The sequence below is a fragment of the Capra hircus genome, chromosome 10 (assembly GCF_001704415.2).
Source record: "Capra hircus breed San Clemente chromosome 10, ASM170441v1, whole genome shotgun sequence".
NCBI lineage: Eukaryota > Metazoa > Chordata > Mammalia > Artiodactyla > Bovidae > Capra > Capra hircus.
Genome location: NC_030817.1, coordinates 20,468,920 through 20,494,709, shown reverse-complemented (window position 1 = coordinate 20,494,709; position 25,790 = coordinate 20,468,920). Strand labels below are relative to the sequence as shown.

General features: G+C 36.2%; 1 protein-coding gene across 5 annotated transcripts in view; it reads left to right on the top strand.

Moving 5' to 3' along the window:
* The window catches only part of PCNX1 (pecanex homolog 1 (Drosophila)), a 181,163-nt gene that overhangs the window by 76,157 nt on the left and 79,216 nt on the right, over positions 1 to 25,790 (top strand). For 3 of the 5 annotated variants that reach the window (XM_018054011.1, XM_018054014.1, XM_018054012.1), the window contains 3 exons: positions 11,201 to 11,291; positions 15,848 to 15,905; positions 17,364 to 17,581. In XM_018054011.1, the coding sequence (XP_017909500.1) occupies positions 11,201 to 11,291; positions 15,848 to 15,905; positions 17,364 to 17,581 (367 nt within the window). The remainder of the gene's footprint in view (positions 1 to 11,200; positions 11,292 to 15,847; positions 15,906 to 17,363; positions 17,582 to 25,790) is intronic. The other 2 variants (XM_018054013.1, XM_018054015.1) reach the window with 1 other exon arrangement.

Below are 25,790 nucleotides of genomic sequence, written 5' to 3'. Positions count from 1 at the left end.
ACTGAAAATTTTAAATGTATAATTTTTACATGTTAAAATTTTTATACATACATAATATATTTATGTAATACACACATACTGAAACATACATATATACACTCATATATATATTTATACATATGTTTGAGTACATACAAATGTTTGTATGTGTATTCATGTATATGTTGTAATTATATGTTTACTCTTTAAAGTGAGAGATATTTGCCTTTTTCAATTAAAGGAAACTTGCAGTCAGGCATTGTTGAATTCCAAATCTCAGTCATTTTCCTCAACTGTGTTGTTGACGTTTTTACTCTGTGGTGTCATAATAATTGATGATATGCATTTCCTCTACTAAACCCTGAGAATCCTTATTTTTCTGTTGCATTTTAACCAGCATTTCAAGACTATCAGGTAGCAATGGATATGGTAGAAAAGTTCATTGAAGATGTCATTATGTGGTTTATTAGTAGTTTATTTAGCAGCGGAAAATGCATTTTCATCATCCATTTTCAGCAGGCATAATTGTTCATCACAATTTTTAAAACTGAATCTTAAATGTATAATTTAGAACCTGATCTGAATAATTTAATGGTTTCCTTTCTTATTTATAGACTGAATTTCCATACAAACTTTGTTTAATTATATGAATGATGGATATGTTTTAAAGTTATAATCTTTAAAAATTACCATCAAAGAATTTATCAAATCTTTCAATGCAACATATTGTCCTTTTTTAAAAAAAAAACAACAATGCATCCTAAAGGGTAATTTTCTTTTTATGAGCCGTTTGTTGAATTTAACTGATTTGTGGTTGATTTCATACTAAACTTTGAAACTACAATTTTACTAAATAAAACAAGCTTTTGCATATTACCCAGGTAAGTCACAGAAGAGACTCAGTTTTTATGTTAATCCTGGCTTCCACTTGTAACATAGGACTAATAAATTGATATAGTGATGAAACAGGTTATTCTCATTGATAAACTCTTAATATATATATATATAACACAGCATCTCAGAAGAATTGTTGTAGATAGGATCAGGTAAAATAGGAAAATTTATGTCTTTTTTATGTCTGTTTGAAATTAGTAGTGATAAATATTGATAAATATGTATAAAATTATTTTCATGTGAAAAATAAAAATGCTATTCTAGGCAAGAAATGAGGAAAACAGAGTTTTATGTTTACCAAGACATAAGTATATAGATATCATAGGTAGTATTCCTCTGAATTTTAAGACTTTCTTAATTTCCTTAATGTATTAGATATTTAGAGAATAATGAATTGATTTTTCTAAGGTTTTCTTTTGTTTCATTACTGTACAACTGTTTACAAAGAAGGTGTTCCTGAGATAATCCTCTTTACTACAGAACTTATTACTTTGAAATTGTGGTCAGCTCTAGAAAAAGGCTTAACAGAAATCTGCTAACACCCTATTGCCCTTAGGTAGTTTATAGCAACTGTGCATTAGTACGGAGAAATACAACTTGGAAGCTCTTAAATTTTTTACTTAAAAAGCACTCAGATGATCTGTAATACTTTCAGTGATTTTTATTATTTAGTGTTAAAAAAGTTATATGTATTATACACTACTCTAACATTTTGGGCTGTGTCAGTAAATACTTCTCATTACTATAAATACAAAGTCAAGATGGCTTTAAGGAACCTTGGAGTGCATACTTTAGTCTTTCGTGTTACAGTAGATTTTTTTCATTCATCTAAACTAAAAGTTATATTCTTTTTTGCAACAGCCTTGGTCTTGTTCTTTACTACTTTTTAAGACAAATTCTTTTTTGTATGTTTTTGCAGGCAAGGGCAACATAAAGTATTATATGTATAAATGAAAGTAAAATGTTTATTTTTATTGAAACAGTAAAACTCCTTCATTTTCCTTTTTGGTATAAGGATGGGAAAAGCATGCTCTCATACAAGTTACTGGAAAATAAAATGAAGAAGATTAAGTCATCTGTAATCTTATCACTCAACTTAGTGACTAAATAGCAACAGTCGTATCACTCAGAGAAAGTCACTATTAACATTTTATATTTTTTTCCTTTCTTTTTTATTACATACGTGTATATGCTTTTCTAACAAAGAACTGGGATGATGTTGCATGACTTTTGTGACACTGTATGAGTTTTGCTTTTTTCTTTTAGCACATTTAAACATTGACTGGTTCCAGATAGGAAAAGGAGTACGTCAAGGCTGTATATTGTCACCCTGCTTATTTAACTTATATGCAGAGTACATCATGAGAAACATGGGCTGGAATAAGCACAGCTGGAATCAAGATTGCCGGGAGAAATATCAATAACCTCAGATAAACAGATGACACCACCCTTATGGCAGAAAGTGAAGAGGAGCTAAAAAGCCTCTTGATGAAAGTGAAAGAGGAGAGTGAAAAAGTTAGCGTAAAGCTCAACATTCAGAAAACGAAGATCATGGCATCTGGTCCCATCACTTCATGGGAAGTAGATGGGGAAACAGTGGAAACAGCGTCAGACTTTATTTTTCTGGGCTCCAAAATCACTGCAGATGGTGACTGCAGCCATGAAATTGAAAGACGCTTACTCCTTGGAAGAAAAGTTATGAGCAACCTAGATAGCATATTGAAAAGCAGAGATATTACTTTGCCAGCAAAGGTCCGTCTCGTCAAGGCTATGGTTTTTCCAGTAGTCATGTATGGATGTGAGAGTTGGACTGTGAAGAAAGCTGAGTGCCGAAAAATTGATGCTTTTGAACTGTGGTGTTGGAGAAGACTCCTGAGAGTCCCTTGGACTGCAAGGAGATCCAACCAGTCCATTCTGAAGGAGATCAGCCCTGGGATTTCCTTGGAAGGAATGATGCTAAAGCTGAAGCTCCAGTACTTTGGCCACCTCATGTGAAGAGTTGACTCATTTGAAAAGACCCTGATGCTGGGAGGGATTGGGGGCAGGAGGAGAAGGGGACGACCGAGGATGAGATGGCTGGATGGCATCACCAACTCGATGGACATGAGTTGAGTGAACTCCGGGAGTTGGTGATGGACAGGGAGGCCTGGCATGCTGCAATTCATGGGGTTGCAAAGAGTTGGACACGACTGAGCGACTGAACTGAAACATTTATTAATGCTATTGTTTTTTAACTTAGTGACTACCTAATATTTTATCACTGGAAACTGCATGAAAGGTAGTATAGAATAGTGGACTGTAGAATCAAACTTCTTGGCTTCAAATTCAAGCTCTGCTACTTTTAGCTGTAGCTATGTGATCTTGGGCTATTTTCTCTCCCTGTGCCTCAGTTTCCTCATGTATCAAAAGGGGGTAGTAATATACTTCATAGGTTTTTGGTGAGGATTATATCTATTAAAATATGCAAAGCAATTAGAACAGTGCCTACTAGTAAGTTAATTATGTAAATAATGATTGCTATTAACATTATTTATTAAAATAGTTGACCAACCCCACTGTTAGTCTTCAGGGTGATTCCTGATATTTTTCTATTGTAATAAGCCCTCTGGAGAATATCCTTCACACAGACTTTTCTGTGCAGCTGTGATTATTTCCTTAAGATAAATACAGTGAAATGGAATCATCTATCAAGGGGGAAAAACATCATTGAGACCTTGATGTATGCTCTTAATTGCTTTATGGAAAGCCTGTACTGGTTTGCTCTTTATCTGGCAGGGTTTGAAAGTATCATTTTTTTATCCCAAGTATTAAAAATAAACCTAGATAAATTTTATTTCATCCACCCTAATCTTCATTTCCTGGAAATGCTCAGAAGTTTACTGTTGTTACTGTGAAAAGACTGGCATATTATTTTTAGAAGTTTTAGATGCATGAACTACTCTAGAAACTGGTTGAGATAACTGATTTGTCTCCTGCCAGTCTGTGTTGTAAAGAATTCACTGAAACACTAGATTAACTGCTTTCTAACATTAAGATTCTATGTTACAGTTGACTAGTATGTGTTACATCAGTTAGAATGTACGTAGAGTCTTTCAGTGAGAGACCTGTTCTCCTCTATCAAGTGACTGAAATTAGAGAGAAGTTTACATTTCTCTTAGTAGTCTGTTGAGAGCTGTCCTTAAGAGGCAGGCTGGTTCTTTTTGTCTTCCACGGTCCATAGTGACTGCTCCAGTTGTTGACATTTCCCCCCAAACAGGAGGGTGGTGAGGAGGGGTGCTAAAATGAAAAGTCAAGGGGAGCTAGACTTTATCTTTGAGTTTGTGACCTGGGAAATCTGGCACTGTCTTCTAGCTGCAAGAGAGGCTGGGAGAGGCCTCCAAGCACATAGGCATAGTGGTGATGGTGCTCAGTTGCCCAGTTGTGTCCGACTCTTGCAGTCCCATAGACTGTAGCCCGCCAGGCCCTTCTGTCCATGGGGTCCAGGCAAGAATACCGGAGCAGGTTGCCATGCCCTCCACCAGATACTTCTCGACCCAGGGATCGAACCCATGTCTCCTCCATTGGCAGGTGGAATCTGCCTCCGTGCCCCCTGAGAAGCCCACATAGGTGTAGACTCAGCTGAAATTCAGTGAGGGGAAAGTCCTGTCTCTAAAAGGGGTAAGGACAAGATGAATACTAGGGGTCAGTCAGTCATCTTTGCCACGAGACGAAAGAAAGCGCTAAGTCGAGTCCGACTCTTGAGATCTCATGAATTGTAGCTTGCCAGGCTCCACAGTAAGACAAAAAGCACTTCAAATCAGTAAGATAAAGATCCATGACCTTTTAGAAAAGTTGAGCGTTACAAGTGGCTTGCAATTATTGGCAAACAGTTCAACTTTCCTCATAATTTTTTTAATTGCAAATTAAAAACTAGGATTAAGATATTTTTCATCTACTGAATGTATAGTGATATCCTTTGTTGGAAAGGTTTGGAGATGTAGACAACTAAAAGATTGAATATTTTTGGAGGACAGTTTAGAACAATAGACCAAAAATGCCTATATATTTTAATCTACAGGTTTTGGAAACATACAGATGTATATGTACATGGATATTCATCATACCATTGCTTGTATGTTTGAAAAACTTGAGACAGACTAAATGTTTGTTACTAGAGAACCCCTCCTGTGTTATTCTATTCATGTATATAGCTATAATAGTCAGAACTTGATGTGTATATGTTATTGACATGAAAGGTTAAGCTATTTAGTAAGCAAATGGAGATAATTGCTCAGAAGAACATAGAGTGTGCTCTGGCTTTTTCTGGTGGGTGAGAACTTTCTTCATTTTATATACTGCTTTCAATCTTTCAATGTGTCATATTTTTAAAATGAAACAGCAAAACAAAGCAACAGATGTCACTCACTGTCCAAAACCTTGATTCGTTATTTGTGGGAATTTCACCGACTACATGCTATCTCACGCTTATCTATCCACTTTGTCTTTTACTCGGTCCATCTTTTTTTTTCTTCTTTGTTTTAAAATCAACTTTATTGACATAAAATTCAGGCATGATAAACTGTACCCCTTCAACATGTACAGTTTGTGAGCTTTAACAGATGTGCACACCTGTGAAATCAAGATACAGAACGTTTTCACCATCTTCAAGTGATTGTGCCCCTGTTGCCGTCCATGCCTCCTCGGCTCCTGGCCACAGGCATCCACTCCGTGCTTTGTATCATTGTTTTCCCCTCTCCTAGAAGTTCATTTAAATGCATTCACCTTTTATGTGGCCTTTTGTGTTTGGTTTTGCACTTAGCATGACGCTTCAGAGATTCATCATGTTGTTGCGTGTGTTGGCAGTTTGTTGCTTGCTGATGGGTATCCCTGCTGTGAGCTTCCTCTATGTCGTGTATTCGTTCATCTGTCAATGGACAAGTTTATGTTGCATCCAGGTATTGGCTGTTGTGGATAGACTGTCTAAAATGTTTTCAAAAGTAGTTGTATGTTCCCACCGGCATGTATGAGAGTTCCAGTTGTTCCCATTCTGGCTGACATTTGTTATTGTTGGCTTTTTAAGTGTTAGACCTAATGGGTGTGTAATGGTATCTTACTGTGGTTTAAATCTACATGTCTCTTATGACTGAGGGTGATGAGGATCCTTTGACGGGTTTATTAGTTATGCATATATCTTCTTCTGTGAAGTGTGTCCAAATCTTTTCCTCACTTTCAAAATTGAGCTGTTTGTCTTTATTATTGACGTGTGACAGTTCTTCTGATATTTTTAGATACCACTAAGTCATCAGATGCAAGTTACAAATATCTTCTCCCCAGTCTGTGATTTTTGTTTGTTTGTTTGTTTATCTGAATCACTTGTAATGTCATCAGTGTCATTGTTATAGATTATTTTATGAAACTAAGGAGGACTTGTCCTTTCGAAGGAAATGTGAAATGATGAAATTATATAAGAATCTGAACTTGTATATTCACTTCTGGACAGTTCACCTGATCTGGGGATTCCACTTAATGAACCACAATACTGCTTAACAGTGTTTTGTTAAATGAGAGCTAGAGAACAGTGAGCATGGCATTAAAATATACCAGTATATAAATCTCTTTCTCTGTTATCAAGCAATAGTTATCTGTCTTTCCTTTGTGTGTATGTGTGTGTGTGTGTGTGTGCGCACGCGCACGCGTGCTTGCACACATGCATTCAGTCACTCAAAAGCTGTCTTCTAAACTAACTTCATTTTCCTCTAAAATAACTTCTTTTTCCTTCCCTTTTTCTTATTCTTCTCCTGCTTTAAAAACCTAGCACAGTGTTGTACATTCTACGAAGGAGGACTGGTTCTCAGTATTGAAACTTTAAATTATGAGCAGCATAGTGACTTGATTTCCATTTAGAACAAGAGTTAAAGAGGTTTTTAGAAGACTAAGGCTTTTGGTCTAGGACAGAGATTAGCAGACTATGGCCTAGAGGCTAAAATCCAGCTCGATGCTTGTTTCTGTAAATAAAGTAAATGAATATGTTGCGTGCTTCCTGTGGCTGCTTTCACACTGTAGTGGCAGACTGGAACTGTTGCACCAGTGACCGTCCGGCCCACAGAGCCTAAAATATTTACTGTGTGGCCCCTTATAGAAAAACTTCACTGACCTCTTGTCTAGGGAGAAATAGGTCCATGAACTTGTAGGCAGCAGTAAAATGAAGCATTTCTGTGTGAGACTGCACTGAGGCACCACTCACGATGATAAGGGAGGATGCTATCCAAGAAACTGGAACTTGTCAAGACCTTCTCTCTTAAAATGCAATCTATTCATTAAAGTCGCATTGTGAGCACAATACTCATCACCGTCAGAAAAAGGCACTTTTTGTGGTGTACTCAAGTGAGTTGTATAGATTGATGTATTCCCCCCACTGCCTTTCTTTTTCCCCCTTGTGAGGGTACTATTTTATTATATTTAGGTACAGAAATTCGGAAACAGATCTCTAGTTTTCTTGCCATATCTTTTTTTTTTTAATTGCAAGATATTTGCTTTACAACATTGTGCAGGTTTCTGCCATACATCAACATGAATCAGCCAGAGAGATACATATTCCTCTCCCTCTTGAACCTCCCATCTCCCACCCCATCCCACGCCTCTGTGTCCCCCATCGCCTTCTAAAGACACTTTGTAAAGCCCTCTCCTTCCTGTCTATCTCTGTTCGTTCTTATAGCCAGCCCCTCCACGCCCTGAGAGTAATGCTAGAGGAGTGAGACGTCAAGCAGTGTATCAGGGTTAGGCTTGGAGAACCCAGGATGAGTGGGAGTGGGGAGGTGATCTGCAGAGGGAAATTACCCAAGAAGTATAAGAGGCCTTCTTTGTTGTTGGTACTGGGAGGATTTGAAAAACCCTATGGATGATTTGCCCTTGTAGTAGCCACGTCTTTCTAAGATAAATGAGAGTGACGTTAAGAAAGCAATAAGGATTTCTCACGATCTTATTCACTGAACTTTGTATTATGTGGTGAGTATTTTTATTGATAGGACTAATTAGAGAATCTCATTAATTTCTGTCTTTTATCTGTGTTTTTTCCTGTGTTTATTTTAAATTTGTCTGCTGTGTCATTTGTGTTTTCAGTAAAATGCTTCAAGGGTCCTTGTTCTTTAAATCAGTATTCAGTTTTGCTTACCTTCTTGTTCATCAGTTATTTATTGACCTGTGGTTACTTGAAATTCTCCTACCTCAAAAACAAACAAACAGAGTTTTGTATAATTAAATGGAATTTTTGTAGATAATTGTAGTCATTATTGAATAATATTTGAGACATAAATACCAGGTACCTTAATGTTTCTTTATCTTAGAGACACTGTATCATGACCAATCTCATTATTGTCTGAAATTTCAGACTCTTGTGAGAAATTACTTTTCTTTTAATGTCATCAGATAGCCAAACTATTAGATATAATTAATTATGACCTAGGAGTTGAATTAGGATGAAATAACTTAGTGTATAATCATATGTGAAGAGGACTTATTCATATTCTACTTTCTTCCCAATTTATGTTCATTAGAAATAATATTTAAATAGAACTCTTTTTCTTAATACACAGATTTATTAAAAGAGTTATTAATAGGGGCACATTTACTTGTTAAGAACGGTTAACTGTGATTATAGTCTTAATCTCAAATGAGATATATATGAAATTGTTATGTTTGCTAAGAAGATTTGTGCAAATTTAAGAGATTCTTAATTTTTATAAACCAGTAGAAAAACGTACTTATTTTTATTTTGGTTGTTTTCAAAGATGTTTTTAGTAAATTATTAATATATTAAAATGTTACAAGTTTTTCACAGAAACCCTAAGCTAGACATTTTTTAATGTAATATATTTTTTCTGAGTTATCTTATGAATAACATTTGTTACTTCCAAAGTGCTATCAGTTGCCAGGCCCAGAGATATAAGAGGGACATAGAATCTGTTCTTTTGGTGGCATTAAGTTGGAAATACACCAGGAAGCCTTAATACAAGTTAAGTTAGTTCTGACATATACCATGTATTTTTTATGAACCTGAACATGTTTATAGTTAGTAGGTAGACAGAAGTGTCTTAAACAAACTGTTGAAGTCATGCACGTTTGTTGAAATGATAGCTGCCCTTTTCTTAGATGTGTTTTATGCCTTGTTGAAATTTTTAAATTTTATTACTTGTTAGTCACTAGTTTGTATGTATTCAGAGTTGTAGATTTATATAGTAATAGAATGACAACATTTTTTCCAGCTTTCTGTCTAAAATACTTTTGAGGAGGAATCTTTTATTTTTATTTCTATATGTTTCATACTAGACATTTATAAATAAAGGACAACATAGTTGTGTTAATGACTTTATCATCATTTACTATTTCACTTGAAAATTACAAAGAATAATATTCTAGTTAACTTCAGGTACATACAAATATTATTTTTAATAGCCCAAGAATAGGACTTATATTACTAAATGCTTAAATGCTCAGAATATATTCCAATAATTTAAATTTTATTGAATATAGAACTAACTTGGAAAATATACACAAATTATGTGATATAAACACAAATATTTATACATTCCTTTCTTACTGGATTTCACCCTCCCAGCTCTGTTAATGTGTGATTCATTCATTTAATATGATTTTATAGTTCTTCTATACTTATATGCAATCTGTGGTTTTGATCAGGTGTTTCTTTTTTTCTGCTAATGTAAGTTAATTGTTGTAGCACAGCTAGTCTCTGATTATCCAAGCTAAGTGAGAAAAGAGTACAGAATAAAATATTACAATTTAAAAATTAAAACATCTCAGCCAAGGCAGTTTTTAACTTTTTTGTTTACTAGCAATTTCTGCAAACACCCCTCCCCCCATCACTTCAAAAAAATGATATCCTTTCAATTTAATTTCTTATTCTGGTTTCTGTTAGAAGTGCTAAGAATGAATAACTCTTTCTGAAAGACAGAGGGGTAGAAAGTGAAGTTTTGCATAACCTACATGCTGAGTAATCCTCCTTTGAAATACAGCAAATGAGTTAAGGATTTCATAGAATTTTTTTCCTAATTTATCTCAGGAATAGTCTGACCCTTCCCCCCCCCCAAAAAAAACAGCTACTATAGAAAAGACCATATTATAAATATTTTCATATTCTGTCTATGACCCATAAGTACTCAAATAATCCTATTTAATTAAGCAGTTTTTCTGATTCTACTCATTTTGAATCAAGTAATTGTTGAAATGTTCTGCAAACCCTTGGTTATATTATTAGTATATTAGAGGGAATTTTATTGTCGTTTTTCAAGGAGTTCACTTAAATAAAAATTCTTATTGTGTCCTGTTCTTATTGTAGTCATGGAAGAGAAATCTTTTAGCCTTGCCATCAAGTTGAAATTGCCCTTTAGATTTCTCATGTTTATAACCTCAGTAATTCTAGCTAGTAAAACAAAAACTTCATAAATATTCAAAAGGCAGCCTGGACCAGATCCAAACAGTTTCAGGTATATACCGCATTGTCTTATTAGAAATTTGTATTTTTTATTTATGTTCCCTACCCACCATTTGATATGGCTGTCATAGATCTTCAAAGTTTAGAATGAATTTTAGCATGTAGATTTCTAAAATTCCATTATTAGAGGTCATTTTATCTTATATTGTTCATCTGTGTAAGAGTTTTTTTTTAAACCTATATTCCTCTGCAATCAATAAAGTTTCTAAACCTTTTAGAGTTTTGTAGATAGTTGGCCACAGCAAATTGTGTTCCTAAATTTCTCCATAGAGTTCTTGTAGAACCATACAACTAGTAATGTTCATTAAATATTATAGTTTAATATCACCAACATTATTATACATCATTCATTGAACTTCCTTAGATCCATTTTGACACCATTTCTTCTTAAAAGTAACATAAAATGAAAAAACTGTGAAGGTAATCACACAAATTTTTTATCTTGTGGTTTGAGCTGTATTAAAACTTACAGCAGCACTTCCAAATGGCCACTTAACACTGTAACTAGTGGTCAGATGACCTTAAAACAACATTAAATTTGTATATATTGTAACTTGAATTGAAAATCTTCTGGGAGGAGAAAAGAGAAGACTGCTCTTGTAAAGCTGACTTAAATCACTTTTCATACCTGATTATGTATGTTGACATTTTGTCCACTGTTTAGCATTCCCTTTTGATTTATGCCATGCTGAATTACATGTAGATCATTGTTTTTAAATATTTTGAAAAAAAGAAGTTACAGTTCATTTTCTTAAACTCTTAAGTTTAAAATTAGTGTTTCATGAAGGAAAATTTCTGAGTATTCTAATGGCTTTTTTAAACAAATGATTTATTTGCTAGGTAAGTTCTCTTCTACGCTTTATGAGACTGGTGGCTGTGATATGTCACTTGTGAATTTTGAACCAGCAGCAAGAAGAGCGTCCAATATCTGGTATGTGTGAAGTCGTGTTAGGGGAGTTTATGTACTTGCATAATAAGTTTGCCATTTTTAAAGTTTGTAAACCTTGAGTTAGAAGAGTTATTTGTTTATATTGGCTTAAATAAATTCACATTATGCATTGGTTGCCAAAAAGTAGAACTTTTTACTTTGGAAAAAAAGAAAGCCATTATTAAAAGCTATTACATGTTTTTGTTTTTTTGTTTGCTATTATATGTTTTTAAAAATTAAGTAAAAATTTCCTATAGATGTTACTGTGGGATAGTGGTTTCCCACAATTTCAAATTTAACTCTCTATACATTGCATGATGGAAAAAACTTATTAGACAAACATTTACACAACTATGTTCAAATCCATCAATTCTCTTTTTGGTGTAATTTCAAATTTTTATTTCTGTGTGAGGATTTCAGCCAAGTGTCTTTTTAAATGATCGTCTTTCATTTTGTTTTAAAATGTGTTTACCAACTATAAGCAGGAGGAATTTCTTAAAATATGACTCATGTGTTATGTTTAATTTCTTTTCTCTCCTTCCCTCAGGAAGAAATTATGTAAGATAACAGAAGTTTGGAGGAAAGCAAATAAGAAATAGAAACCTTGATCATATAACACAGTTATAATTTAGAATGTGTTAAAATTTTTCTGAAAGTTTTTACTAATCTGTTCAAATTGCTGTATTGAAACTCACTGTTGCTTGGTTAGCTCACTTTTTTTTCCCACAAGGGTCATTTGATTTTTATTTTAGGACTTCTGTTTAATAATGGGACACTTATTTAAATGTTACATATCTATGGGCAGTTCACTTAGTTTTTTCAGTTTTGAGGGGCTATTTAAAACAATAAGATCTTATGGTCACTTAGCATAAACATTTAAAAAACTGTACTCTTTAAGCTCTTTTAATACTGTTTCAGAGTTTACCCCCTCAGATTGAATTGCGGTGTTTAGATGATTTTGTAACTGTGGAAGCAACAGGAGAATGGAGCACTGAGAACAATTATGTTTAACATAATTCAAGATAAGAACAATTCCTTACACCATAATGTGTTAAGGTCTCAAGTTTTGAAATCTAAACTTGAGTGAACTGTGGAAACTGAATTGTCATGTTCTGGACTACCATATAGATTAAATTTATTGTGGCTCCTGGCAATATGTTAATTGCTTTCTTAAACAGTTTTCACAGGAACCTTAAAATCAGTTCAGTTGTGTCCGACTCTCTGTGACCCCATGGACTTCAGCACACCAGGTTTCCCTGTCCATCACCAACTCCTGGAGTTTACTCAAACTCATGTCCATTGAGTTGGTGATACCATCTAACTATCTCATCCTTTGTCCTCCCCTTCTCCTCCCGCCTTCAATCTTTCCCAGCATCAGGGTCTTTTCAAATGGGTCAGTTCTTCACATCAGGTGGCCAAAGTATTGGAGTTTCAGCTTCAGCATCAGTCCTTCCAGTGAATATTCAGGACTGATTTCCTTTAGGATGGACTGGTTGGATCTCCTTGCAGTCCAAGGGACTCTCAAGAGTCTTCTCCAACACCACAGTTCAAAAGCATCAATTCTTCGATGCTCAGTTTTCTTTATAAGTCCAACTCTCACATCCATACATGACTACTGGAAAAACTAGTTTTGACTAGGCGGACCTTTGTTGGCAAAGAAATATCTCTGCTTTTTTATATGCTGTCTAGGATCCTTCCAAGGAGTAAGTGTCTTTTAATTTCATGGCTGCAATCACCATCTACAGTGATTTTGGAGCCCCCCAAAATAAAGTCTGTCACTGTTTCCATTGTTTACCCATCTATTTGCCATGAAGTGATAGGACCAAATGCCATGATCTTACTGAATGTTGAGCTTTAAGCCAGTGTTTTCACTCTCCTCTTTCACTTTCATCAAGAGGTTCTTCAGTTCTTCTTTACTTTCTGCCATGAGGGTGGTATCATCTGCATATCTGAGGTTATTGATATTTCTCCTGGCAATCTTGATTCCAGTCTAGCATATTTCATGATGTACTCTGCATATAAGTTAAATAACAGGGTGTCAATGTACAGCCTTGATATATTCCTTTCCCAATTTGGAACTCAGTTCTAACTATTGCTTCTTGATCTGCTTACAGATTTCTCAGGAGGCAGGTCAAGTGGTGTGGTATTCCCATCTCTTTCAGAATTTTCCAAAATTTGTTGTGATCCACACAGTCAAAGATTTTGGCATAGTCAGTAAAGCAGAAATAGATATTTTTCTGAAACTCTCTTGTGTTTTCGATGATCCAGAGGATGTTGGCAATTTGATCTCTGGTTCCTCTGCCTTTTCTAAATCCAGTTTGAACATCTGGAAGTTCATGGTTCACATACTGTTGAAGCCTGGCTTGGAGAATTTTGAGCATTACTTTGATAGTGTGTGAGATGACTGCAATTGTGCGAGAGTTTGAGCATTCTTTGGCATTGTCTTTCTTTGGGACTGAAATGAAAACTGACCTTTTCCAGTCCTGTGGCCACTGCTGAGTTTTCCAAATTTGCTGGCATATTGAGTGCAGCACGTTCACAGCATCATTTAGGATTTGAAATAGCTCAATTGGAATTCCATCACCTCCACTAGCTTTGGTCATAGTGATGCTTCCTAAGGGCCGCTTGACTTCACATTCCAGGATGTCTGGCTCTAGGTGAGTGATCACCCCGTTGTGATTATCTGGGTCGTGAAGATCTTTTTTGTGTAGTTCTTCTGTGTGTTCTTACCACCTCTTCTCAATATTTTCTGCTTCTGTTAGGGCCATACCATTTCTGTCCTTTATTGTGCCCACCTTTGCATGAAATGTTTCCTTGGTATCTCTAATTTTCTTGAAGAGATCTCTAGTCTTTCCCATTCTGTTGTTTTCCTCTATTTCTTTGCACTCATCATTGAGGAAGGCTTTCTTATCTCTCCTTGCTATTCTTTGGAATTCTGCATTCAAATGGGTATCTTTCCATTTCTCCTTTGCCTTTCGCTTTTCTTCTATTCACAGTTATTTGTAAGGCCTGCTCAGACAACCATTTTGCCTTTTTGCATTGCTTTTCCTTGGGGATGGGTTTGATCCCTGTCTCCTGTACAATGTCACGATCCTCTGTCCATAGTTCTTCAGGCACTCTGTCTATCAGATCTAATCCCTTGAATCTGTTTCTCATTTCCAGTGTATAATCGGGATTTGATTTAGGTCATACCTGAATGGTCTAGTGGTTTTCCCTGCTTTCTTCAATTTAAGTCTGAATTTGGCAATAAGGAGGTCATGATCTGAGCCATAGTCAGCTCCTGGTCTTGTTTTTGCTGACTGTAGAGAGTTTCTCCATCTTTGGCTGCAAAGAATATAATCAGTCTGATTTTGGTATTGACCATCTGGTGATGTCCATGTGTAGAGTCTTCTCTTGTCTTGTTGGAAGAGGCTGTTTGCTATGACCAGTGCATTCTCTTGGACTCTATTAGTCTTTGCCCTGCTTCATTCTGTACTCCCAAGGCCAAATTTGCCTGTTACTCCAGGTGTTTCTTGACTTCCTACTTTTGCATTCCAGCCCCCTATGATGAAAAGGACATCATAGGGGTGTTTTTGTGTGTTAGTTCGGAAGGTCTTCATAGAACTGTTCAACTTCAGCTTCTTCAGCATTACGGGTTGAGGCATAGACTTTGATTACTGTGATATTGAATGTTTTGCCTTGGAAATGAACAGAGATCATTCTGTCATTTTTGAGATTGCATTCAAGTACTGCATTTTGGACTCTTTTTTTGACTGTGATGGCTACTCCATTTCTTCTAAGGGATTTGCCCACAGTAGTATACATAATGGTCATCTAAGTTAAATTCACCCATTCCAGTCCATTTTAGTTCGCTGATTCCTAAAATGTCGATGTTCACTCTTGCCATCTCCTGTTTAACCACTTCCAATTTACCCTGATTCATGGACCTGACATTCCTAAGCAATATTGCTCTTTATAACATTGGACTTTACTTCCATCACCAGTCACATCCAGAACTGGGTGGTGTTTTTGCTTTGGCTCCGTCTCTTCATTCTTTCTGGAGTTATTTCTCCACTGATCTCCAGTAGCATATTAGACATCTACCAGCCTGGGGAGTTTATCTTTCATTGTCCTATCTTTTTGCCTTTTCACACTGTTCATGGGGTTCTCAAGGCAAGAATACTGAAGTGCTTTGCCATTCCCTTCTCCACTAGGCCACGTTTTGTCAGAACTCTCAGAAACATGACCCTTGCCTAACTCAGTGAAACTATGAGCCATGCTGTGTAGGGCCACCCAACCTTGTGCGGGAAGTACTCTTATCCTGTGAGGAAACTGAGGTATTAAAAGATTAGATAACTGTCCAACATCTCATTCAGTTGAGGAAGAGGTTTGAATATAAATACTCTGACCCACAGGTTATGCACCTTATCACAACCCTAGGAAAATTTGACTTTGTATTTTGAAGTTTACATGGAAAAGTAAAGACAGTGTGAATATCATATAATTGTTCATGCATTTATTTTTCTTTCTACTACTTGACAAGCTGTTTATTCCCTAAAGTATTTTTCATTTTATTTTAGTGACACGGATTCTCATGTATCCAGTTCTACCTCAGTTCGATTTTATCCACATGATGTGGTAGGTTTTCCTTTATTTTTATAAAATGATATATTTTTGTTAGTTATATAAAGCAGAAAAATGGTGAGGTTATATAATATTGATTTTGTTGAAAACTATGGCAAAATCACCTTTGCTGTCCCATGATGGATGTCTTCTCATAAGTCCTTTGTTAAGAAATAAATATAAAACCCCGTAAAGTTGGATTAGCTATATATGAATGCGTAATTATACTTCTAAGACCTTTGTCATTTTTGAGATTGCATTCAAGTACTACATTTTGGACTCTTTTTTTAACTGTGATGGCTACTCCATTTCTTCTAAGGGATTTGCCCACAGTAGTACACATAATGGTCATCTAAGTTAAATTCACCCATTCCAGTCCATTTTAGTTCGCTGATTCCTAAAATGACATTCCTCACCAATGTCATAATCTAGGTGTGCCATTTTAAAACTTCACTTTGAATATTATGGTTTTGGTACATAACTAACTGATTTGGTACTGTGAGCTGTTGGTTAACTATTAGTTATTTTTATATCAGTGTGTGTATCTGTGTGTGTGTGTGTGCGTGGAGAGCTTAGTGACATTATTGCTCTATTGAAAAAAAAAACATAGAAGATACAGTGGGTATATTTTAAAGGATAACAAAGATAGCACTGCCTTTGTGTGATACATATAAAGATATATATATTGAGGTTAAAAAAATAAAGTAGATGAAATCCTTATAAGCAATATATAAGAGATATTTAGATAAATTTAATGCCAAAGGGATTAATTATAATGTTTGCTCAAGTCCTTTGTGTTAAATGACAAAGTAGTATTTTCCACCATTAAATGGTGTGAGAGCCTTGAGATAGTACAATTCTGGCTAGTGCTGTGCTAGATGTAGTCAACTTTTGATTCTTTCAGAGGAAGGAGAAACTGGTGAACAGGTGAATGGATGAGTTGAACCTGAAAGAAACGTAATGTGGTAATATCCTGTATAGCCTCAGCTGAGCAGTGTGCCAAAACAAAAATAAATGCGTATGGGAGGGATTTGAAAACAGCAGTAACGATGTTGAGAGAGTATAGGAAGAATTGAGCATTGAAGGCATTGAATCCAGGGCAGAGGAGCTTAGATTTACCATAGTAGTGAGCTTCACAGCTTAATGAGAGAAGGGAAGGGACAGGGAGCGGGACACCACTAATCATTCTCCGTAGGTTGTGGAATGGATCCACCAGCTATACAGCCATAAAATGCTAAAATTTCAAACACTCCCTAATAAAATCTTTCCAAAAGCCCCATCAGTTGATTTGCTTTGTTGTAGATTTCTTTCTTTGTCACCTTCTGTAGTTTCTAATGATCATAAAGTATCCACAAGAGTGGACTAGTACAGAGAATTAAGGTGGTTTTGATAATCTGCAAGCTGATTGGGTAGCCCTTGAATCATGACTTGATTAAAGATATTTTAAGCCTTTCAGTGCTGATTTTCTTTTAGCTTTCTCTTCCACAGATCCGACTGAACAGACTATTGACCATCGACACAGATTTATTGGAACAACAAGACATTGACCTAAGCCCTGATTTGGCAGCTACTTACGGTCCAACAGAAGAAGCTGCTCACAAAGTTAAACACTATTATCGCTTTTGGATCTTGCCTCAGCTGTGGATTGGCATTAACTTTGACAGACTCACACTTTTGGCCCTGTTTGATAGGTGAGAATGTAGATTTTACTTTTAAATTGAAACATTTCAAATTACCCGTTGAGTATTTGACTTGGTTTCCATGTTGGAAAGTGTTTTCTATTTTAGAAATCACTTTTATCATTAAGAATCATGCAACTGTGTTTAAAAGCCAGAGAATATGAGGTGTTAATGGGCGTAAGGTTATACATATTACAGTGACTCTTATTATGAAAGGTTTAAGAGGAAGTTTCTTTCCCTACTTCTTGTCACTAGTCTTAATAGTAAACAGCAGTAGTTAGTTATGAACTTGGTGGCCAAATGCTGCTTCTAGTTTACTCCAAGGAGTAAAAAAGGCTGGACTTACTCTTCCACCTGAAACAATGAAAAACAGATAAAATGCATGAACCAGTGGTTTTCAAGACACGGGAGATAAGACAGAAAAAGACGGTGACACCTGAGAGATAGGAAGCAAGTTATGTGAGCCCTGCAATTGCCCAGCTTACCGCCTAACGAGAGTTTCCAGGTTCTGATCCTGAAGTAGAGTCCAGCAGACTTGCTGAGTTGAGGAGATGGAGCTGAGTCCAGGGAGACTAGAGCAGCCTAAGCCTGTGGTACAGAACATCAGAGAGAGGATCGCTGCTCAGAGAGAAACTCAGAGATGTGTAGCGGATCCCCTCACTGTTTAGCAGAGCATTGGTAAGAGAATGTGCGAGGAGACTAGGCCAGGGGAGAGAATCACGTAAAAGAAATCAAGTGAATCATGTCAAAGAAATAGAGGCACAGTGCCTGGCACACAGGGCTGGGAATGGTGCCTGTCCTCACCTGCTGGGCTGAAGAAACCATAATAATTCATATTTTATGGTGCATTATGTACAGTACTCAGGAAAGTCCTGCCTTAGAAGTTGGAGTACTTAGCCCTAGTATGGGCACTGTTCCAGCCCCACCTAGCAAGTCGTAAAAACAAGACTTGAAAGGATCCAACTGTTTTCAAGTAGCGTAGCAAAGCTCAAGAAGATTTATAGAAATTCAGAAATTCTCACCACATAAAAAGTTGAGGTTCACAAGGTCTGGCATCCAGAGAGTACGAAGCATACAAAGAAATGACAAAACGTGATTTATAATGAGGGAAATAATGAGTCAGTTGAAACCAGCCTTTAGCTGTCACTGATATTAGAATTAGCAAAGACATTAAAGTTATAACTATACTTTGCATGTTAATAAAAGTTAAGTAGATATATGGAAAATGCAAAGGAAAAAAAAAAGACCCAAATTGAACTTGCAGATGAAAACTAAAATGTCTGAGATGAAAAATACAGTGGATGAGATTAATGGTAGGTTAGACATTACAGAAGAAAATCTTAATGAAGTTGAAAGCATGGCAGTAGAAACTATTGGAAGTGAAACAAAAGAAAAAGAATTCCCCTCCCTCCCCTTAACAAAAAGAACATACAGAATGAAAGTATGCTCTGGGAGATGGGGGGAGAGAAAAAATTTTGAGGAAGTTAATGGTGGAAAACTTTCCAAATTCGATGAAAACTATTGAAGAATCTCCTTGAATCTCAAGTACAAGAAACATGAAAAAAACTATAGCAAAGCATATGGTTGTTCAAAACCAATAATAAAATTTTTTTAAACTTCAAGAGGAAAAAGATACAGTTTGTATAGGGGAACAAGGATAAGGAAGACATCAGATTTATTGTTGGACAAAATCCAAATAAGATAATGAAGCAGCATTTTTAAAGTATTGAAGGGAGAAAAAGCTCAACCTGGAATTCTATAGCCAGCAAAACTGCAAATGCCAGGATGAAATAAAGATAGTTTCAGACTAGAAAAAACTGGGAAGACACTTTTTCTGGCAGATCCACAGTACAATATAGTACCGGATTTCTTTCAGGCAGAAGGATAATAATACCAACTGGAAATATGAAGCTACCCAAGGAAACAAAAGGTGAATGCAAATGTTAACTACATGAATAAATATATAAGATTTCTTCTTACTAATTAAATCTTTTTGAGACATAATTGGATGTTTAAACAAAAATAATGATATATATTGTGTGATTTATAACATAAGTAAAAGTAAATTTTACAATAATAATAGCATAACTTTTATCAAGATAAACCATATTCTAGGCCATAGTATGTCCTTTACTCCAGGAAAGGACATTTGAAAGTATACTACTATAAGTTTCTTATACTATATGTGAATTGATTTAAGTTTATTTGAGTTAGACTGTCATAAAATGTATACTTTAAACCCTAAAGCAAACACTAAGATAACAAAAGAGTTATAAATGGTAAGTTAAAAAAATAAGGGAGATAAAATAGACTTACAAAAATTATTCTCTTAATATAATATAAGGCAGAAAAAGAGATCAGAAACAGATTGACACAAGATAAATGACAAGGTGATAGTTGGGAAAAGCCAGAAATTGTCAACTTGGAGAAAATAGCAAGATTCAATTCTTTGCTGCCTATAAGAAATGCACTTTAAATATAAAAGTAGAAAAGATAGATCATCCTAACACTAATCAAATTAAAGTCGGGATAGCTAAATTAATATCAGGCAAAGTAGTTTTCATATGAGACAAAGTAGATTTCATTGGAGAAGGCAATGACAACCCACTTCAGTTTTCTTGCCTGGAGAATCCCAGGGATGGGGGATCCTGGTGGGCTGCCGTCTGTGGGGTCGCACAGAGTCGGACATGACTTAAGCAACTTAGCAGCAGTAGCAGCAGCCGCAAAGTAGATTTCAGAGCAAAGAAAATGTTCTTTTTACTCCAAGATAAAAGGAGGTGGTTGTATAATGATAAGGGGTTAGTTAATCCATAGGATTTAACCATTCTAAATGTTTCTACATCTAAACAATACTACAAACTAAAAGCTGATAGAAATGGATAAATTCACAATTATAGTTGAATTCAACATGAAAGTGAAAGTGTCAGTTGCTCAGTCATGTCTGACTCTTTGCAATCCCATGAACTGTAGCCTCTGTCCTTGGAATTATCCAGGCAAAGATATTGGAGTGGGTAACCTTTCCTTTCTCCAGGGGATCTTCCCAACCCAGGAATCGAACCTTGCAGGCAGACTGACTGCAAGTCTCCCACATTGCAGGCAAATTCTTTACCGTCTAAGCTTATATACCTCTCTCAGTAATTGATAGAACAAGTGTAGAAAATCAATAATGATATAGTAAATTTGAACAATACTGTCAACCAGCCTCAAATATCAATAACCTCAGATATGCAGATGACACCATCCTTATGGCAGAAAGTGAAGAGGAACTAAAAAACCTCTTGATAACAGTGAAAGAGGAGAGTGAAAAAGTTGGCTTAAAGCTCAACATTCAGAAAACGAAGATGGCATCTGGTCCCATCACTTCATGGGAAATAGATGGGGAAACAGTGAAAACAGTGTCAGACTTTATTTTTTTGCAGATTTTGCAATATCACTGCAGATGGTGACTGCAGCCATGAAATGAAAAGACGCTTACTCCTTGGAAGGAAAGTTATGACCAACCTAGATAGCATATTCAAAAGCAGAGACATGACTTTGCCAACAAAGGTCCGTCTAGTCAAGGCTATGGTTTTTCCAGTGGTCATGTATGGATATGAGAGTTGGACTGTGAAGAAAGCTGAATGCCGAAGAATTGATGCTTCTGAACTGTGGTGTTGGAGAAGACTCTTGAGAGTCCCTTGGACTGCAAGGAGATCCAACCAGTCCATTCTGAAGGAGATCAGCCCTGGGATTTCTTTGGAAGGAATGATGCTAAAGCTGAAACTCCAGTACTTTGGCCACCTCATGTGAAGACTTGACTCATTGGAAAAGATGCTGATGCTGGGAGGGATTGGGGGCAGGAGGAGAAGGGGATGGCCAAGGATGAGATGGCTGGATGGCATCACTGACTCGATGGACATGAGTCTGAGTGAACTCCGGGAGTTGGTGATGGACAGGGAGGCCTGGCGTACTGCGATTCATGGGGTCACAAAGAATCGGACACGACTGAGTGATTGAACTGAACTGTCAACTAACCTAAGCTGATGGGCATTTAGGAAACACTTCACTCATAACAACAAAATATATGTTATTTTACATACATACTTGAACTTTTATCAAGATAAATTCATATTCTAGGCCATAGTATAAGGATCAAATGTAGAAGGATGCAAGTTCTATGTAGTATATTCTCTGACCATAGTTGAGTTAATTATAAATCAGTAACAAAAGAACCTTGGAAAATTCCTAAATACTTGAAACCAAAATACCTCCGAATAACTCACAAATCAAAGGAGAAATCAAGAGGTAAATTAGAAAATATTTTTAAACAGAATAAAAATTAAACACAGCTTACCAGAATTTTTGTGATGTTGTTAACACATTACTTGGAAGAATTTATAGCACGAATGAGAAGAAAAGTCAATTCAGTACCTTCACCTTCCCTTTAGGAAAGTTTAAAAAAGAAGAACACGTCAAACCTACGTATTCAGAAGCTAGAAAATTGTAAAGAACAAAGTGGAAGTCACTGAGGAGAACTCAGAAGACAGAAAAGTCAAGGAAACCAAAACCTCAGTTAAATTAATGCACTCTAGCCAGGATGACCAGGGCCAAAAATGTTACAGATGAGGGCATGTGAGCTAGGATGTCATGATAGATTCTACAAGTAATAAATGGATAATAAAATATTATGAGTGGTTGTATGTAAATAAGATAAATTTCTTGAATAATAGAAGTTATCAAATTTCACTCTGAAAGAAATATAATACTTAAGAAATACAATACCTATCAAATAAATGGGCATTATAGTTAAACACCTTCCCATAAAGAAAACTATTCAGGTCTAGAGAGTATCAAAATAATATCCCAAATCATAAAAATAGGCTTTTCAACAAGTGGTGCTGGCCCACTGGACTTCTCTATGCAAAAAAAAAAAAAAAAAAAAAAAGAATTACCTTGCATCATATTGTAAAAATTAACTCAAAATGGATCATAAACCTCAGTGTAAAGTCTAAAATATAAAATTCAGAAAAAAGCAAAACATAGAAAAGATTTGTGACTTTGGGCAAAATTGCTCAGATGTGACATAAAAAACAGGATCAATGAAAAAATGGATGGATAAATTGGATTCATCAAAATTAAAAGCTAAAAAAAGCTGAAAGGAGAACACATGTTCAGAGACCAATGATGTGGCAGAATGTAGCGTAGCAGGGCTGACAAGAATCACTGGGCTCGGCAAGTCTGGAATTCCACACCTGCCACATAAGAACAAATAAAGAGATGCCAGTGTTCCGTTTATTGTTTTGAAAATACTGTTGAACTTATTTTCATCTGGGAGAACTATCAAGTGAAATGGTACAGAGATGTTTGTGAATTTTATTTTTTAGGTCAATAGATCATTATAAATAGGGCGTTGACTTAATAAAAACAAATGAAAACATTTTTATGATTATAAATGCAATTTTTTATGAAATACATAGAAAGACTTTAAGGTAGAGGCCAGCCACAATCCTTCCACCCAGAGAGAACCATTATATCGATACATGGTGTATTTTCTTAATAGAACTTACATCTTCCTACAGTTCTATGTCCTGCTTTTTTTGTATAGCGATGTACTGAGCATGTTCCCGTGTCAATAAATGTTCTTTAAAATCAAGACTTTTAGTACTCTTGCGTAGAAAATCCCATGGACGGAGGAGCCTGGTAGGCTGCAGTCCATGGGGTCGCTAAGAGTCGGGCACGACTGAAACAAGTTAGCAGCAGCACATATTTTATATTTTGTGAGTAGCATTTGCCTAAGAAGTAATGAGACAAATAGTTATTTTTTTGGCATTATCTACAGAAATCATTTTAATTGCTGTATGTAGTATCTTGGATTTCACACTGCTTCTTTTACAGGGTCAGTTTAGTAAAATATAGAACTGTCTCAGAAACTGATAGAGTAACTTTTTAATTTTCTAGAAACTCCTTTGAATATTTTTCAAACTTATTTCGTTGTATATTTCCTTTATTTGCCATCCAAGTTGGTTAGTTATTTGGCAACAAATTTGACAGAAAAGCAGATGTTAAGAGTAAAGTTATAACATAGAAATTAAAACTATATTATGTATTAGAACTTCACAGTCCTTTGTAGCATGCTTTATTTGCACATAAGAATGTGTGCTACTGTTGGTGGGAATGCAAATTGATACCACCACTATGGAGAAGAGTATGCAGATTCCTTAAAAAACTAGGAATAAAACTACTGTATGACCCAGCAATCCCACTACTGGGCCTATACCCTGAGAAAACCATAATTGAAAAAGACACATGTACCCCAGTGTCCATCACAGCACTGGTTACAATAGCTAGTACATGAAAGCAACCTTTTCTTACTCTTCTATCTTTTTGCCTTTTCATACTGTTCAGGGGGGAACAGTATGAAAAGCGGGAATACTGAAGTGGTTTGCCATTCGCTTCTCCAAGTAGGGAAAACCACTGGACCATTCAGTTATGACCTAAATCAAATCACATACGATCATATAGTGGAAGTGACAAATGGATTCAAGGGATTAGATCTGATAGACAGAGTGCCTGAAGAACTATGGACGGAGGTCCGTGACATTGTACAGGAGGCAGGGATCAAAACCATCCCCAAGGGAAAGCTGTGCAAAAATTCAAATGGTTGTCTGAGGAGGTCTTACAAATAGCTGTGAATAGAAGAAAAGTGAAAGGCAAAGGAGAAAAGGAAAGATAAACACATTTGAATGCAGAGTTTCAAAGAATAGCAAGGAGAGATAAGAAAGCCTACAGAAATAGAGCAAAACAATAGAATGGGAAAGACTAGAGATCTCTTCAAGAAAATTAGAGATACCAAGGGAACATTTCATGCAGAGACGGGTACAATAAAGGATAGAAGTGGTATGGACCTAATAGAAGCAGATGATATAAAGCAGAGGTGGCAAGAATACACAGGAGAACTGTACAAAAAAGATCTTCATGACCCAGATAGTCATGATGGTGTGATTACCAACCTAGAACCAGACATCCTGGAATGTGAAGTCAAGTGGCCCTTAGGAAGCATCACTATGAACAAAGCTCGTGGAGGTGATGGAATTCCAGTTGAACTATCTCAAACCCTAAAAGATAATACTGAACGTGCTGCACTTAATATGCCATCAAATTTGGAAAACTCAGCAGTGGCCACAGGACTGGAAAAGGTCAGTTTTCATTCCAGTCCCAAAGAAAGGCAATGCCAAAGAATGCTCAAACTCCCGCACAATTGCAGTCATCTCACACACTAGTAAAGTCATGCTCAAAATTCCCCAAGCCAGGCTTCAACAGTACGTGAACCATCAACCTCCAGATGTTCAAACTGGATTTAGAAAAGGCAGAGGAAACAGAGATCAAATTGCCAGCATCCATTGGATCATCAAGAAAGCGAGAGAGTTCCAGAAAAACATCTATTTCTGCTTTATTGACTATGCCAAAGCCTTTGACTTTGTGGATCACAACAAACTGTGGAAAATTCTGAAAGAGATGGGAATACCAGATCACCTGACCTGCCCCCTGAGAAATCTGTATGCAGGTCAGGAAACAACAGTTAGAACTTAACATGGAAAAACAGACTGGTTCCAAATCTGGGAAGGAGTATGCCAAAGCAGTATAGTGTCCCCCTGCTTATTTAACTTATATGCAGAGTACATCATGAGAAACACTGGGCTGAATGAAGCACAAGCTGGAATCAGGATTGCTGGGAGAAATATCAATAACCTCAGATACGCAGATGACACCGCACTTATGGCAGAAAGTGAAGAAGAACTAAAGAGCTTTTTGGTGAAAGTGAAAGAGGAGAGTGAAAAGTTGGCTTAAAGCTCAACATTCAGAAAACTAAGATCATGGCATCTCGTCCCATCACTTCATGGGCAACAGTGACAGATTTAATTTTGTGGGGCTCCAAAATCACTGCAGATGGTGACTGCAGCCATGAAATTAAAAGATGCTTGCTCCTTGGAACAAAAGTTATGACCAACCTAGACAGCGTAATAAAAAGCAGAGACATTACTTTGCCAACAAGGGTCTGTCTAGTCGAAGCTGTGATTTTTCCAGTAGTCATGTATGGATGTGAGAGTTGGACTATAAAGAAAGCTGAGCACTGATGATTGATGCTTTTGAACTGTGGTGTTGGAGAAGACTCTTGAGAGTCCCTTGGATGGCAAGGAGATCCAACCAGTCCCTCCTAAAGGAGAATAGTCCTGAATATTCA